The following is a 17779-nucleotide window of genomic DNA, read 5'->3' as shown; positions in this document are numbered from 1 at the left end:
CAAGATATATTTCGTATTTATAAACATATGTCATATAAACATTTGCCAATTATATGTTTTGAAATTAAAAATAACTATATTTCAATTTTTTGCCCATTATACTTAAACTTTTTAGACTTACATTTTAAATCAGAATACTGTTAAAAATATAAAAGATAAAAGGGCCTTGTCCTCTCTAAATTTGCTCACACTTTGCAATATTGTTAATTTTTATGTTTAAAACACAAATCTATAAGAAAAAAACGTTGCTCTCAAATAGAAAAAAAGTTATAGTGACAAAAAGTTGATTTAATCAGATGGTATATTTTCTGTTTTAACCAAATATAAATAAGTAGTGTACTTTTGGTTCAAGCAGATAAAATATTTTGCATTGAACTATTTGTGCTTTTGATTGAAAGAGAATATATTCTCAAATTGACACAAGTAAAATGTATGTGCATATAACGGAGCCTGCTCGTGTCGCTGAATTTAATCAGTATTACAGATTTCCTAACCACTGAGCTGTCACTGACATTTTAAAACTTTTTCTAATTGAGAGCGAGGTTTTTTTCATATGGATTCGTGTTTTAGACATAAAAATTAATAATATTGCAAAGTGTGAGCCAAATCGTAGAGGGGGGAAGGTCTTTCGCAGTTGTAGCATATAAAATGTAGATAAGAAAATAGAAAATATTTATTGTTTAATATTCAGTAATGTTTCAATAATATTCATACAATCTGAACAAATACATACATCTGAACAAAATATAACATATTGAAATATAAGGCACAGAATGATATGCAATACATTTTCAATAATTTAAAATTGTTTTATATTGTAAAAATTGCTCATATCCATAATAATTAAGATATATTACAAATTTTTGAAAATATATAACATTCACATTTAAGATATTACATTTCAGATATTGCATTAAAAAATATTTTACAAATATATATACATGACATTTTTCAAGATCGTTATATTCAATTAACGCAAGAGATTTTAAAGCTTATGCATAAAAAAATACTGGGATGTTACTATACAATCATGACATAATAGTATCACATTCTTTAAAACATAAAAAAGAAAAAAGTAATATACTTTCATCATTTAATGAGCTCATCACGTCGAGCAAATTAGCAAATAATTTTCGTTTTACATTAACAAAATTGTATCTCCACATTTTTAACTATAACTGACAAATTATCTTCCTTTTCCGTCTTTCTTTACTTGGATTATCTTATATTCTTATTACTATGAGGAAGATCTTTTACAATTTTGACATACATTTTTACATCATTCAAAGCTAACACAAATTATAGAACGGATATTTTTGTAATCTTATTCTGCTACATTCGAAATGTGAGTCAAAATTAGTAGTTTCGATGTATACATAAGTTCATACGTTCGATACATTAGCATATTCGATGTATACATAAGTTCAACGTTTGTATTCGCGTTTAACATCAGCCTAAATAATTTCTTGCATGCTTATATCCAGTACTAGCTCTCATTGGGAATTTTTTTTTCAACGTATTATTTAAATAATTTCAATTAAATATAATTTATGTGCTTATAAATATAGCATATATATCTATCAAAATTGTGACTTATTGTTACGAGTTATTGTGTGCGCCATTTTTCTAATTTCTATTTTTTATATTAGTCATATTTTCATATATTATAGAATCTATTCTTAATTTTAATTCCTGATTTATCTATCCATATTGGAATCTATATACATCCCAAAGGCACAGAACAAATTATTAAGCACCACATCAATTGCTTCAAAAATTGCAATGATAATTTTTTGCAAGATCTTACTGCTAGAAATGCTTTGCGTATAATAGCATAAGCTCATGCCCCACTGTCTCAAGTTTGCTTTACAATATTGCCAAACAAAAGTAAACGTTTGAAATAGAAAGTCGTCCATACTTCTAGAACGCTTCATTAATTTTTCCGTGATTTTGAACAGCATCTTCAAATAATCTTCATTAATATGCATAGAACTCATTTCCCTTATCAGCGGTTCAAAATCTGGCACTATTGGTAGATTTTTGGTCCTAGGACAGTCATCGCTATCATAGTATCTCGATAATAAGTTACAGAATACTTGTAGTAACTGATCAGCGACAGCATCATTAGTATGATTTTGCGGACCAGATGAATTGTTTTGGTTGACTTCGATGAATATACCCAATTTTATAAGGCGAGTAACATACTCAACAGGATCTAGCAATACAATGCCGTTGACTCTTAATCTACCACCTTTGCATGACCATACGATATTGCGATTGTTTAATATCTGATTACTGCTGTTAGCTGCAGGTTGATTAGATAAGAGCTCTTTGCTTTTTGTTATATAACTTATCACGTCTGCATTCTCGGATATTTTAGATACATTATTTTCGGCAGCGTTTCTCACAACGCGATTGTATTTTTTACGAAGACGTTTGGAGCTCAAACTTTCTTTGTAATCATTGATAACTTTACCTTGCGTACTCTCGATAATCTCGTTGGCAAATTGAACTTTTACTATGGAGCCGCAGAAAAACATAATATGCGTTGCCAAATTTAACGCATCTCCGACAGTTACTGTTTCCCCCGTTATATATTTGTCTATCATATAATAACCTTGATATAGCATGCCAACACCGTTCAAGAACAGGTTTCCACGTTGTACAGTATCGAATGCCACTTTTGCAAAGGTATTTACTGTCATACCGCGTGCAGCAACGTTAGAAATAATCACTGATCCTCCAACTGCTCCTAAACCAAATGTGGTACCAGCTATGCCGAGATAATGGGGAAATGCTTCTTTGTTGAAAAGATGAACGGATTCTTTGTGGCTACTGCGATCTACTAAATGTTGGGAATTTCGGCCAAGTGTCCAAGCACTAGTTACACCAGTAGCAGCAATACCTAATATATATGATAAAATAAAATATAAACAGTGTCTCATGTATAAATGATAACATAAAATAGTAAATTATAACTTGTAGAATCAATATTTAATAATGAATTTATTTTATTAATTATATCAATTATTTGCTACTACATAACTCAAAACAAAATTTTCCAGTTGAAATGTTTTGAATCATAAAAATTTTGAAATATAATTTTTAAGTGATATTAGGATAATTAGGTTTACTGATTGCAGAGAAATAATATTAAATATCATTAGTGCTTCATTCAGTGTATTCAGTTAGCCTCAGAATTCTTTTTTCTTTGCAGACAAAAAATTATTAATTTCTGAGGTATATCATTGTATATTATTATAGCAAATAAGTGATATATTAAGAGACAATTTACCTGACACAATAACAACTGGCGCGAGAGGTGTTAACAGTGACGCGACACCCAAGCCAACTGTGCCAATTCCGATAACACTGGAAGCAATATCAATTCCATTGCAAATTTTTGCCTTCCACGTACACGCAGGGGAATCCATGATCTCTAGCCAAACTGTCGAATATTCCTCTGTAATTGGATAATCTGGATCTGCTTGATAAAAACCATCCTTTGGAACAACCATAGTGCATTGTGGTAAATTATTATTTTTTTTATAGTCTGCCCAAGTTTTGTATACTCTGGCATTAGTATCAATGTACCATGTTTCGTATTGTATTTCATCAGCAATTGGTGTATTCTCTTGTTCAATGCTCTTTGTAGTTTTAAAATTGTTTTGAACACTCTTTCTAATTTTAAAAATAGGAACAGGATTTACAATAAGTAGTTCTTTTTTATCTTCTTTTGCTTTTTCTTTTATTTCTGCTTTTGCCTCTTTCTTTACTTTCTTTTTCACTTCTTTCTTAGGTTTCACATTTGTTTTTGAACGAAATATTAAATTAAAAATGATACTAAAATAAATTTGTTCAGTATCATCAGTTTCTATTGTACACTTGCATATCTGTTCATAAATTTTATCTATGACTTTTTTAGCTTGGTTATTATATTTCACTGTGTCTGCTACATCATCCATATCATTCGAATTTTTTGTTTCATAATAACAGCTACTGGGTTCCTCTTTTTTGGCGTCCTTGGTGCTTTCCGGTGATCCATAAATCGCATATCCAATATTCTGTTTTAAATATTTATGTTTATCACTTTTATATATTGTCCAATCAGGATCGGCAAGAAGCTCATAGAAGCATTGCTGTTGTTCTGTAGCAAACATCTTCATCTCTTCCTGAAAAACAAATATATTTTGAACATCAAACTCAAACATTTTTACATCTCTGTTAAATAGTCGGAAGACATTTCGCAAAAAGAAAAGAGGCAAAAAATGTAGCCCTTAATATAGAATTTTTTTTTAATGACTGTAAAATTCGATAAAGAGCTATAATAAGTATAATAATAGTTTATTTACATGTTTTACACTGCTATTTTTGCTCAACTTCAAACTTTTTACATAAAGCAAATATCTTGTTTGCTACATTTTAGTTTCAGTTCTATTGTTAGAATCATTTTTTTTAAATATTAAAGAATTAACTCTTTTATCATTAGGTTAATTTAAGTTTTAGATTATCTCTAAAATAATAGAGACAGGAAATTATTAGTATAATTAATTAATATTTAAAAAATTGAGAATTTATTTTATAAGATTAAATATTAAAAAAAACTCACCCAAAGTAAATCGGTAATTTCTTTTTCTGTTGTAGCCATTATTTTCTCAAATTCTTTTGGAAATTTATAAATAATTTACTTTTTTTAGTAAATAAACAAATTATATTAAAATATGATATATATTTTTATCTCTCAAAGTAATATTTGTTGAACAATGAAATTAATTATATTATAAAATCATTTATCGATTAAACAACATTCCACCATTGCTGATAAAATATTAAAAATCTATTGCGATATTAACTATAATGTATGTTCTGTAAAAGGAGATGACATCATTCTCTTGATATATCTAAACCTCACATTTTAGTTAAATTTTAATAACATTAGTTCCATAATATTTTTTTATATGCAAAATATTTAAATATTATTATATTAAAACTATTATATGCGTCAATATTTCCAATGTATATATTAAAGCTCACTTAATGGTTACGGTTTCGTATGTTCCTCATTTATATATATTACAATTCTGTATTACTCCATAAATCCAATCCAACTCATCCAACTACTTCATATGAAAGTATATATAAACCAAGAAGTAAAGAATCACAGGAGACTGCATAACTGCATTTAGTTTCAGGGTTTCAGAGAGGGACAAATCACGGATGTCATTGACTTGTTCTTTTTCGCTGCACTGCTGCACAGCTGCACTGATGCAAAACAAGTTAAAGTAAGGGTGCGTTTCCATCGAGCGCGTCATCCTTCGCGTCCAATCAAAATATCCATTATATTTTATCATAATTAAGTTTTGATTGGACACGAAGGATGACGCGACGCATGACGCGCTCAGTGGGAACGCACCCTAAGTCTTTGAGACAAACCGACGATTATATTGGCCACCTAATAACAGAGGTGGCCAATATAAATCTTTTATCGGCCTTGACATCAAAGTATTCACATCTGTTAGCCGCCGATTTGAAATCCAAAAAGTAATTTCGAGACTGCACTTTTCTCTTTCTTTATTTTGATTTTTCTAATAGAATTGTTTTCTAAATTGATTTTTCAAATAAAAGTTTAATTCAATAATTCAGGAATAAATCAATGATCAAAATATTTTTGTATTTTATATTTATGAAAATTTACCAGTGCTTCGAAATTAAAAATAACTTTACGTCAATTTTTCCTATTATACTTAAACTGTTTAGATTTGCAGTCTTTATTTTAAGGTTTGATTGTTCCAACTTTTTTGTAAACTTACTTATCAGGTAAATATGTTTGTCTTTATTTATTTATATAAGAAATATTCTTATATAAATAATTCTTGTATATTATTATATAAGAAAAGAAATGAAGATAGACACATGTTTATCTGGTAGATAAGTTTACCAAGAAGTTGGAACAACTGGCCCTAAATCAGGGAAATGTTAAAAATATAAAATGTAGATAAGGAAATGCAAAATATTTATTGTTTAACAATTTCAATAATATTCATATAATCTGAATAAATACATATAACAGATTGAAATATAAGGCACAGAATGATATGCAATACATTTTCAATAATTTAAAATTGTTTCAAATTGTAAAAATTGCTCATATCCATAATAATTAAGATATATTACAAATTTTTGAAAATATATAACATTCACATTTAAGATATACATTTCAGATATTGCATTAAAAGATATTTTACAAATATATATACATAACATTTTTCAAGATCGTTATATTCAATTAACGCAAGAGATTTTAAAGCTTATGCATAAAAAAATACTGGGATGTTACTATACAATCATGACATAATGGTATCAAATTTTTTAAAACATAAAAAAGAAAAAAACAATGTACTTTCATCATTTAATGAGCTCATCACGTCGAGCAAATTAGCAAATAATTTTCGTTTTACATTAACAAAATTGTATCTCCACATTTTTAACTATAACTGACAAATTATCTTCCTTTTCCGCCTTTCTTTACTTGGATTATCTTATATTCTTATTACTATGAGGAAGATCTTTTACAGTTTTGACATACATTTTTACATCATTCAAAGCTAACACAAATTATAGAATGGATATTTTTGTAATCTTATTCTGCTACATTCGAAATGTGAGTCAAAATTAGTAGTTTCGATGTATACATAAGTTCATACGTTCGATATATTAGCGTATTCGATGTATACATAAGTTCAACGTTTGTATTCGCGTTGCAACACGTTTAACATCAGCCTAAATAAATTTCTTGCATGCTTATATCCAGTACCAGCTCTCATTGGGAATTTTTTTTTCAACGTATTATTTAAATAACTTCGATTAAATATAATTTATATGCTTATAAATATAGCATATATATCTATCAAAATTGTGACTTATTATTACGAGTTATTGTGTGCGCCATTTTTCTAATTTCTATTTTTTATATTAGTCATATTTTCATATATTATAGAATCTATTCTTAATTTTAATTCCCGAATTTTTATATTAGTCATATTTTCATATATTATAGAATCTATTCTTAATTTTAATCCCTGATTTATCTATCCATATTGGAATCTATATACATCCCAAAGGCACAGAACAAATTATTAAGCACCATATCAATTGCTTCAAAAATTGCAATGATAATTTTTTGCAAGATCTTACTGCTAGAAATGCTTTGCGTATAATAGCATAAGCTCATGCCCCACTGTCTCAAGTTTGCTTTACAATATTGCCAAACAAAAGTAAACGTTTGAAATAGAAAGTCGTCCATACTTCTAGAACGCTTCATTAATTTTTCCGTGATTTTGAACAGCATCTTCAAATAATCTTCATTAATATGCATAGAACTCATTTCCCTTATCAGCGGTTCGAAATCTGGCAGCACTGGTAGATTCATAGTCCTAGGACAGTCATCGCTATCATAGTATTTCGATAATAAGTTACAGAATACTTGTAATAACTGATCAACGACAGCGTCATTAGTATGATTTTGTGGACCAGATGAATTGTTTTGGTCGATTTCGATAAATATACCTAATCTTATAAGGCGAGTAACATACTCAACAGGATCTAGCAATACAATCCCATTGACTCTTAGTCTACCACCTTCGCACGACCATACGATATTGCGATTGTTTAATATCCGATTACTGCTGTTAGCTGTAGGCTGATTAGATAATAGCTCTTGGCGTTTTGTTATATAACGTATCACCTCTGCATTTTCGGATATTTTAGATACATTATTTTCGGCGGCGTTTCTTACAACGCGATTGTATTTTTTACGAAGACGTTTGGAGCTCAAACTTTCCCTGTAATCATTGATAACTCTACCTTGCGTACTCTCGATGATGTCGTTGGCAAATTGAATTTTTACTACGGAGCCGCAGAAAAACATAATATGCGTTGCCAAATTTAATGCATCTACAACACTTACTGTGTCCTCCGTTATATATTTGTCTATCATATAATAACCCTGATATAGCATGCCAACACCGTTCAAGAACAGGTTTCCACCTTGTACAGTATTGAATGCTACTCTCGCAAAGGTATTTACTGTTATACCGCGTGCAGCAACGTTAGAAATAATTGCTGATCCTCCAATTGCTCCTAAACCAAATGTGGTACCGGCTATGCCGAGATAATGTGGAAATGCTTCTTTGTCAAAAAGATGAATGGATTCTTCATGGCTACTGCGATCTATTAATTGTTGGGAATTTCGGCCAACTGACCAAGCACCACTTACACCAGCAGCAGCTATACCTAATATATATGATAAAATAAAATATAAGCAGTGTCTCATGATTTTATATCCAGTGGTGGTGCATAAATGCTAACATAAAATATTAAATTATAACTTGTAGAATCAATATTTAATAATAAATTTATTTTTTATCAATTATATCAATTATTTGTTACCACATAACTCAAAACAAAATTTTGCAGTTAAAATGTTTTGAATCATAAAAATTTTAAAATATAATTTTTAAGTGTGATATTAGCACGATTTAGTTTACTGAGGGCAGAGAAATAATATTAAATATCATTAGTTCTTCATTCAGTATATTCAGTTATCCTCAGAATTCTTTTTCGCAGACAAATTATTATTTCTGAGCTACGTCATTGTATATTATTATAGCAAATAAGTGATATATTAAGAGACAATTTACCTGATACAATAACAACTGGCGCAAGAGGTGTTAACATTGATGCGACACTCAAGCCAGTTATGCCAATTCCGATAAAACTGGAAGCGATATCAATTCCATTGCAAATTTTTGCTTTCCACGTACACGCAGGGGAATCCATGATCTCTAGCCAAACTGTCGAATATTCCTCTGTAATTGGATAAGCTGGATCTGCTTGATAAAAACCATCCTTTGGAATAACCATAGTGCACTGCGGTAAATTATTATTTTCTTTATAGTCTGCCCAAGTTTTGTATACTCTGCCATTGGTATCAATGTACCATGTTTCATATTGTATTTCATCAGCAGGTGTATTCTCTTGTTCAGCGCTTTTTGTAGTTTTGGAATTGTTCTGAACACTCTTTCGGATTTTAAAAATAGGAACAGAATTTATAATTAGTTCTTTTTTATCTTCTGCTTTTTCTTTTATTTCTGCTTTTGCCTCTTCCTTTACTTCCTTTTTCACTTCTTTCTTAGGTTTTACATTTGTTTTTGGACGAAAAATTAAATTAAAAATGATACTATAATAAATTTGTTGAGAATCATCAGTTTCTATCGTACACTTGCATATCTGTTCATAAATTTTATCTATGACTTTTTTAGCTTTTTTATTATAATTCACTGTGTCAGCTACATCACCCATATCATTCGAATTTTCTGTTTCATAATAACAGCTATTGTCTTCTTCTTTTTTGGTGTCCTTGGTGCTCTCCGGTGATCCATAAATCGCATATCCAATATTCTGTTTTAAATATTTATATTCATCACTTTTATATATTGTCCAATCGGGATCGGCAAGAAACTCGTAGAAGCATTGCTGTTGTTCTATAGCAAATATCTTCATCTCTTCCTGAAAAACATATACAAATATATTCTTAACATCAAACTCAAACATTTTGTTAAACAGAATTGGAACTAGATATTTCACAAAAGCAAAAAAAAGAGGCAAAAAATATAGCTCTTAATATACAACTTTTTTGTAATGACTGTAAAACTTAATAAAGAGGTATAATATTAGTTCATTTACATGCTTTAAATTTATATTGCTGTTTTTGCATGCCTTTATACTTTTTGTAAGTATTTTGTTTATAAAGTAAGTATTTTGTTTACCATATTTTAGTTTCAGTTCTATTGTTAATATCATTTAAAGGAAAATATCAAAGAATTAACTCTTTTATCATTAGGTTAATTTAACTTTTAGATTACCTCTAAAGTAATAGAGACAGGAAACTATAAGTGTAGTTAATTAATATTTAGATACTTGAGAATTTACAAGATTGAGTATTAAAAGAAAACTCACCCAAAGTAAGTCTGTAATTTCTTCTCCTGTTGTATCCATTATTTTTACAAATTCTTTTAGAAATCAATAATAAATTATACTTTTTTCTGTAAATAAAAAAATTATATTAAAATATGATACATACTTTTATCTTTCAAAGTAATATTTGTTAACTTGAACAATGAAATCAATAATATTGTAAAATCATTTATCTTATCGATTAAACATCATTTCACAGTTGCTGATAAAATGTGTCTATTAAAAATCTATTGCGATATTAATTATATTGTGTATGTTCTTATCTAAAATTACATGACATTATTCTCTTGATACATCTTAACCTCACATTTTAGTTAAATTCTAATAACGTTAGTTCCATAATAAATTTTTTCTATGTAAAATATTTAAATATTATTATATATAAAAACTATTATATGAGTCAAACTTTCCAACGTATATAATAATTAAAGCTCACTTAACAGTTATGATTTCGTATCTTCGTCATTTAAAATAACATATTACAATTTTGTACTACTTCATAAATCATGAAAGTATATATGAACAGTAAATTAAAAGTCGTGTCGCAGCGTTTTATAAAAATTGCGATTACCCGCAGAAATTTTGGGATTAGTTTTTAATGAATGAAGATGACAAATCAATCTGACGTTTTTTTAATGTAATTTAATTGCGCCGTTTAACTGCAATGCGGAGTTAATGCGGTCCGGTGTAATTATATTTTCAATAAGAGCAAAATCAATTTGGAACGATTGAAAAGGTTTATTAATTTACGAAATAAAGCTTGTCTAGATTTCTCAAATATTCCAAAATTACTTACTAAATGATAGTTGGTCTTGTCTGTGATTTCAAAGATGACCTTTTCATCGAAAGCCTTTATTCGACAATTATCTAATAAAAGATCTGGTATATATATATATATATATACTGTACCAAATCCGTTATTATAAAATGCGGTGAATACCCGAATTCTATGGGTCTGTTCGCGTCACATGCCCTGACTAGAGTCTTAGGCCGAAATTCATAGTCGAATCTTATTCAAGTTCCAGCTTAAGCACGATCTTGAGACGTCAATGCTGTTATTTCATTGGTTAAGTAAGTCTCAAGTCGGCTCGAAGCTAGACTTAGGCCGGTATTCATAGTCAATTCTTATGTTTAAGATCATCTTAAGTACAGTCTTAAGATGACATCAACCAATCACAGAGCCGTATTAGCATCTTAAGACATTACTTGAGACGATCTTAAAATAAGATTCGACTATGAATACCGACCTTAAGACAATGCTTGAGCTTAAGATCGGTCTATGAATCCCGTCCTTATAAGCCTTGTTCGTTTTGTCTGTTCTGCGTCTACTCGGAGCAAACCCAAACAGACCAACGCACTCTAATAGGTTGATTCCGATGACGCCAATCTATTAGAGTGCGTTTTGGTCTGCTTGGGTTTGCTCCGAGTAGACCCAGAACAGACAAAACGAACAAGGCTAATGCCCAGTCTACAATGAGTCGTTGGTCGTTGGTCGTAAGAAATTTAACCAATCACAGTTGATCTTAGAGAAGAATAACCGAACATAATTGGTTAAATTTCTTACGACCAACGACCAACGACTCATTGTAGACTGGGCATAAAGGGATTCTATCGCCGCACTCGTTCCGGTTATATTATAGCCTTGTTCGTTTTGTCTGTTCTGGGTTTACTCGGAGCTAACCCAAAAGCAGACCAACGCACTCTAATAGGTTGATTCCGATGACGCCAATTAACGCCAAAAACCTATTAGGCCCGGTTCCACAACTCACGGTTAAATTAACTGGCCGATTATTCCATTGGAAATGACTAATCGTATTTGTCGTTAAGCAAAATTAACAAATACGATTTGGTTGCACTGGTTGCAATAAGTTAGAATGAGAAAAAATATACTTGTCTTACTTTAACTTATTGCACCGGTGCAACAGTGCAGGGGCTCGATTCTTGAATTTATTCGCAAGAGAAACGTATTCGCAAATTCTGTTCTTACAGAAAAGTTAGAAATTTATTGGCTATCGTATGGCTATTAACCAATAAACTTACAACTTTCTGTTAGAGCGAGTATTTGCGTATACGTTTCTCTTGCGAATGAATTCAAGAATCGAGCCCCAGCTAGAAAGAACAGACCAAATAACTTGAAACTTTTCACACGTATGTTTCCGCCCTAGGGGAAAAATTACATATGATCGATATCCTGAAGGCTGCTAGGGAAACAATTGTTTAGCGCCGTTGGCTGCAGTGATGTGATTGACTTTCCCGCTTGATTTTTTCGCCACTCCGGGCTTCGGGACGTGTCCGCTTCGTTGTGTAAGTAGTGGTAAGTGGTGAGTTAGGTGAGTATCGCAATTGTTGGTAGCAGCCAGGCGTAACCAAGAGCGATTGTACGGTTGACGGTGACATAAAACTACGGAAATTTCCACCGATCGTGATGCAGGATACAAAGAGATTGCAAGAGTTTATGGAGCTGGTTGGCCGGCTAAAGGTGAGCTCTGGAATAATGCATTCGCAGCTGTCAAATCGTGGCATTTACATTTAACGTTTCGTAAGTGATCTCTGGCCACCAGACAAAAGGACACCGTGTACAATATTGTTAGCTAGAACAGTTATTTTTGGAGTTTTGGAGATAGAATATCTTAAGGAAAAAAGGAAGAAAAGAAAAAAGAAATATATGATATTATATTCTCCTTCTCTCTCCCCCAAAAGAAAATAGATACTTATGTAAGATGTCTCATATTGCTGTTTGATTTTCCTCTCCCTTTTTTCACGTAATTTTAATATGTCAACATTGTTTCGTGAAGGTTAATGATTGTATAAAGAAGTTTTTGATAAAAATTTGAAATTATGATGAAATATATATAATTTTTTTCCATTGCAAAATTATTAATTGTCAGGGGTTGGTAGCAATAACATTTTATATCTTGATGTGTTAAGAACTATTTTTGATTTAAATTGTCACAGCAAGAAAAAATGCAGAAATAATTACAAGAAAAAGATAAAGAAACAATTGCTGTTTAATGTTAGATATATGTAAATTTTTAATGTTTGATTTTTGAACAAAGTTTCAAAGCTAAGTGGTCATTTGTGATAGATACTATTCTTTATTTGCTACAAGTTTGGTGTTAACAAATATATTTTTATTTTATATCCTTTGTTTTATATCCTTTTGATGATAAAAGTATATCAGGAACATCTTTTAAACAAATCACTATTGAGTTTCAAAACACCTTGGTCGCGTTTGCTTTGGCATTTACTGCTTACAAATATTATTTGTCCTTGCTTAATATTGATGAACAATAAGAATGAAAGTGATGCTTAAAATACTGTGACTGCTAAATACAGCCTTTACGGTTGTGGCCTGTGATGGCCACATGCGAATTGCACATTTCACACAGGCAAATGTCACCTGCCACTAGCTTAAAAAAAATTGAAATTTATACATTTACATTTAAAAGATGAACAAGATCATGAATGAGTGAGTAAAATCATGTCTTGTAGGCTGATAACTGTTGGCTAAATGAAGTCGTGTATTCAGTTGTCAATGTATTAAGGATGTATTATATCTATTTTTAAAATAATGAAAAAATTCTAGCTTGTTTTATATTGCATTTGAAAGCAATACAAAAAATTTGGAGGCAATTTTTTATCTGGATCAAAAATGATTTTAATAAGAAGTAAAAATGTCTAATGGAAGTTTTTTAAAAAGTAAGAGGACAACAATCTTGAATTTTTTAATGAAAATTTTTTAAATATTTTAAGATGTATTTAAGATAATTTATGTAAAATTTCTTTAAATTTTATTATTTAAGTTTATAACTAAATTCAAAATTACAATAAGATTTTGCATAAATTATTATCTTGAATATTTAAAGTACTTTTATGAAAACAATGGAGATTATTTTTTAAATTTTAATATTATAACGATAAAAAACAATGATTAAAGTAATTAAGCTATACAAATGTATTGTTTAATAAAAATAGAGTACAATTTAAATACAATTTTTACATGTATACTATAATTTATTTAAGTATACTATAATTATATTTATAATATTAATATTTATTAATATAAATATTAATATATTTTTAAAGATGGATGTAATACATCCTTAAGTTTAAGAATTAATCTAACAAATATGCTGATGTATAAAAATATGAAATAATAAAATAAGAAAACGGAAACATAGAAAATTTATTAGAATTGCTAAGCATAAGATTTTTATTTTTTTAGCTTATTTATTTACATGCTTGTAGTTACCTTGATGAATAAGTTCTTTTATAATCTTTATAAATTATCTGCAATAATGCAATTTTTGTTATTTTGTATTGCGATAATTATTATGGATTACATTGAATTGTCAGATAAGATACGTTGCTACTGAACAATATAGCTCTACAGCAACATCTTTTGTTTGATCATTTTATTCATATTTGGTATATCTTTTGTTTGATCATTTCATTCATATTTGGTATATCTTCTACTTATCTGACTGTGACGTTCCATTTCAGGTTTTAAATTTTATGTTTAAATATTTGTAAAAAAAGATAATAAAATAATGCATAAAAATAAAGAAAAAAGTTATTTGATTAAAATCTTGGCTTCTTTTTTATTTTTACCTTAAAGAAAAGAATTTTGATAATATGTAATATTTTATAAACTAATTTTCTAAAGAAATGCTTTTCTTTGTATTATTTTTTCTTTTAAGATTTATTTTCTTAAAATTGAACAAAATATATACACAATACAGTTTTATTTAAATATGTATTCCAATTTTGTGTTTTCAGCACATGAAAAGGACGGGATGGGTGAAACGGAATATACCTGATCCTGAAACAATTGCTGGACACATGTATCGAATGGCGATGTTATCGTTCCTGGTGGATGGAAAAGAAAATTTAGATAAAACTAAGTATGACATTACTATTATTATATATATATATATACAATATATATATAGTATATGTATATCTTATATATATATAATATTATAATTAATAAAATTTATAATTAAAATATAATTAAAATAATTTATAAAAATTATAAAGTTGAGTAATTTAATTATGATATTGACATTTTGAATGACATTTTGATTAATATTTATTGGTACAATATTTTGAAAATAAAATATTAGAATTTATAGGATTTTTTAAACATTATATCTTGTACATAAAACTGTGCATTTTTTAATATTATAATTTTATTTTATGAAATTTTATTTAAAAATTTTAATAAAAATGACGATTTTTATATGATTTAAAAGATTAATTTTTGGAGGGGAAATTAATTTCATTATTATTTGTTCTTTTCCAAAATACAATTTTTATGAAATTTTGTAAAAATGTCTTTGAAATATTTGATTTATATTATTCAGTCACTGTTTGCTCACTATGTACATATATCACAAGATATGGTAAGAGATTAACAAAATATAATTTTCTGATTTGCAGAATAATGCAAATGACGTTAATCCATGATTTAGCTGAATGTATTGTGGGAGACATAACACCTTACTGTGGTGTACCACCAGATGAAAAACACAGACGAGAAGATGAAGCTATGGAGAACATTTGTAAGCTGCTGGGTGATAAAGGACCTGAGATATTACAAATATTTCGTGTAAGCATATCTTGCGTTATTTTCTTTTAATCTGTTGTTAATATTTTTATTGATATTTGAATTCTTTAATATTTAGGAATATGAAAAGCAGGAATCTCCTGAAGCACAGTATGTAAAAGACCTAGATAGATTAGATTTACTGATGCAAGCGTATGAATACGAGAAAAGGGACAACATTCCGGGAAAGCTGGATGAGTTCTTCGTCGCGATTAATGGCAAAATTAGACATCCCTTTATCAATAAAATCGCCATTGACATAAATGAAGAGAGAGACAAGTTATGTCGTAGTATGAATATCTCGAAATAACAAAAGTCAATCTAAGAATAAAAAATTGGAAGAAGTTTCCAGATAGCTCAAATGATATTTTAAACATTAGATCGGTTACTATGTCGCGCTTAGACAACGACTATTAATGTTGCACTTAATTTTAAGATTTTGATATAGGTTTGTAGATAGTATAAAAATATATATATATGAACACATAATATATAAAATAAGCATATATAAAATTCTAATTATCTAAGTTGTTTGACCATTCGTTGCACAGAATTGAATCGTGTAAGGTGTTTATTTATGTTTGTTTTTTAACATTATGTATTTTATATTTTACTTTCTAAACATTAAATTAATAGTTATTATTTTCTTATTTAAAGTATTGCGGAGTGTAAAATGTGTATTTTACATATCTCAATAATATTTATTGCAGTTAATTTTCGATGCAGTAAAGTTACCAAATATTACTTTCTAGACATTATTTTACAAAGAGAAGAAAGTTTAATTTAGGAAAGATAATAGAAGAGATGTTGATATTAGTCTAACAGTGGATACTAGCACTTTTATGTGCAGTTTAAAGGAAACTAAGAAATGTATCTATTTTTTTTTAATGTGTATACAAAGAATTTCCATTAATTCGTTCACATTTTGCTTCTTTTTGTGTTACTTTGATGCAATTAGATAATTTTTAAAAGTTATTTTGTTTTACGAATGTAATAATGTATTATAATATACGTTTTTTGTGCAAAACTGTATTTTATTATATTGTACCTTTTATTTTTCAAATTAATGTAATAAATTAATGTAAAATAAATTAATAAACATTTATAACATTTATTAAATTTTTAAGCAAGTATTGATGAAATCGTGTTTCTAAAGGCTAATTTGCAATGTTTTTTATGTTTTTACTTTTTGCTTATTAGCAAAGAATTACCAGCCTTAAATAGTTATTTAATATCAATACATACAATTTTTATTTCCATTTTTTTGTTAGTTTTATGTGATTATAATGTTAAAAAATATAATATTAAATAATTATAATATTGTATTTTTTACACAATGTATGATATATATCAATAGTAAGATCTGTTTATAAAAAATATACATGAAAACATTGTTATTGAATCCATCTGTATCATTTGTATCGTATTGATACGTATTGATACGTTATACTATTTAAATATCAATAGTAAAGACGATGCAATTATAAAGAAAGTAATTGAAATGTAAAATGTATTATTTCTAAATATATTATAAATGTATTAGTGAATCGAATATAATAATTTTTATATAATACAATCATTCGTATGTGCTCAGATGGATATAGTTTTGTATGTAAAAACACTTTAAGATATCTTTTTGACATCTTTTAAATATTACATGTCGTTGGATGAACACACACACACACACACACACACACACACACACACACACACACACACACACACACACACACACACACACACACACACACACACACACACACACACACACACACACGCGCGCGCGCGCGCGCGCGCACACAAAGAATCGTAATCAGATAAAGTGAACATTAGAGGTCATTTTTAAATTGCAAAATGCAAGCTATAATTATATTCACTCAAGGACACACTTGTCATACGTTGAAGAAATAATCGTTTTTCTATTGCTGTTGTAGTCACTTTTCTGTTACTGATTTAAGCCTGAACTTTCTGTTACTGAATTAAGCTTAAGTGCCTTTTCAGTATTTTAAATATTTTTATAAAAGAATATTAAAATATTAAGGTGTCTTGCATATATGTGTATTTTATGTGTTAGATAATATTACAGCAGAATCTTAGATCTACACAAAAGAAAGATATTTTAAACATTTATTAAAA

At 28.6% G+C, this 17779-nt stretch overlaps 3 protein-coding genes across 6 annotated transcripts; 1 reads left to right on the top strand and 2 right to left on the bottom strand.

Annotated features, from left to right (window-relative positions):
* Positions 1–652: 652 nt before the first annotated feature.
* Positions 653–5281, bottom strand: LOC105832085. Of its 2 annotated transcripts, XM_028192602.2 has the most exons (4): positions 5035–5280; positions 4610–4662; positions 3296–4172; positions 653–2905 (listed from the first exon to the last, which is right to left on the bottom strand). In XM_028192602.2, the coding sequence occupies exons 2-4, from the start codon at positions 4646–4648 to the stop codon at positions 1698–1700; spliced, it is 2124 nt and encodes a 707-aa protein (XP_028048403.2). In that variant the 5' UTR covers positions 4649–4662; positions 5035–5280; the 3' UTR covers positions 653–1697. The 2 variants fall into 2 exon arrangements, with proteins under 2 accessions (XP_028048403.2, XP_036140236.1); XM_036284343.1 differs by lacking the exon at positions 4610–4662 and having other exon boundaries at positions 5035–5281.
* A 715-nt stretch (positions 5282–5996) lies between these two features.
* Positions 5997–11095, bottom strand: LOC118644123. Of its 3 annotated transcripts, none has more exons than XM_036284060.1 (4): positions 10832–11095; positions 10018–10103; positions 8700–9567; positions 5997–8292 (listed from the first exon to the last, which is right to left on the bottom strand). In XM_036284060.1, exons 2-4 carry the CDS (start codon positions 10054–10056, stop codon positions 7085–7087), a joined length of 2115 nt encoding a protein of 704 aa, XP_036139953.1. In that variant the 5' UTR covers positions 10057–10103; positions 10832–11095; the 3' UTR covers positions 5997–7084. The 3 variants fall into 3 exon arrangements, with proteins under 3 accessions (XP_036139953.1, XP_036139956.1, XP_036139954.1); XM_036284063.1 differs by lacking the exon at positions 10832–11095 and adding an exon at positions 10607–10798; XM_036284061.1 differs by lacking the exon at positions 10832–11095 and adding an exon at positions 10477–10613.
* A 1210-nt stretch (positions 11096–12305) lies between these two features.
* On the top strand, positions 12306–17195 carry LOC105832095 (5'-deoxynucleotidase HDDC2). Its single transcript, XM_012672730.3, has 4 exons — positions 12306–12514; positions 14815–14939; positions 15478–15646; positions 15723–17195. The coding sequence occupies exons 1-4, from the start codon at positions 12461–12463 to the stop codon at positions 15951–15953; spliced, it is 579 nt and encodes a 192-aa protein (XP_012528184.1). The 5' UTR covers positions 12306–12460; the 3' UTR covers positions 15954–17195.
* Positions 17196–17779: the final 584 nt, after the last annotated feature.

Source organism: Monomorium pharaonis, chromosome 3 (genome assembly GCF_013373865.1).
Source record: "Monomorium pharaonis isolate MP-MQ-018 chromosome 3, ASM1337386v2, whole genome shotgun sequence".
NCBI classification, from domain to species: domain Eukaryota; kingdom Metazoa; phylum Arthropoda; class Insecta; order Hymenoptera; family Formicidae; genus Monomorium; species Monomorium pharaonis.
The sequence above is the reverse complement of the archived record's forward strand: the minus strand, read 5'-3'. Positions and strand labels throughout refer to the sequence as shown.

Excerpts from the sequence above, each read along its gene's own strand:
- LOC105832085 (XM_028192602.2), bottom strand. The coding sequence starts at position 4,648 with ATGGCTACAACAGAAAAAGAAATTACCGATTTACTTTGG. Across the intron at positions 4,173-4,609 it reads AAATTACCGATTTACTTTGG|GAAGAGATGAAGATGTTTGC; the intron begins GTGAGTTTTTTT and ends TTTGTTTTTCAG. Across the intron at positions 2,906-3,295 it reads GCCAGTTGTTATTGTGTCAG|GTATTGCTGCTACTGGTGTA; the intron begins GTAAATTGTCTC and ends CATATATATTAG.
- LOC118644123 (XM_036284060.1), bottom strand. The coding sequence starts at position 10,056 with ATGGATACAACAGGAGAAGAAATTACAGACTTACTTTGG. Across the intron at positions 9,568-10,017 it reads AAATTACAGACTTACTTTGG|GAAGAGATGAAGATATTTGC; the intron begins GTGAGTTTTCTT and ends TATGTTTTTCAG. Across the intron at positions 8,293-8,699 it reads GCCAGTTGTTATTGTATCAG|GTATAGCTGCTGCTGGTGTA; the intron begins GTAAATTGTCTC and ends CATATATATTAG.
- LOC105832095 (XM_012672730.3), top strand. The coding sequence starts at position 12,461 with ATGCAGGATACAAAGAGATTGCAAGAGTTTATGGAGCTGGTTGGCCGG. Across the intron at positions 12,515-14,814 it reads AGCTGGTTGGCCGGCTAAAG|CACATGAAAAGGACGGGATG; the intron begins GTGAGCTCTGGA and ends TTGTGTTTTCAG. Across the intron at positions 15,647-15,722 it reads AGATATTACAAATATTTCGT|GAATATGAAAAGCAGGAATC; the intron begins GTAAGCATATCT and ends TTTAATATTTAG.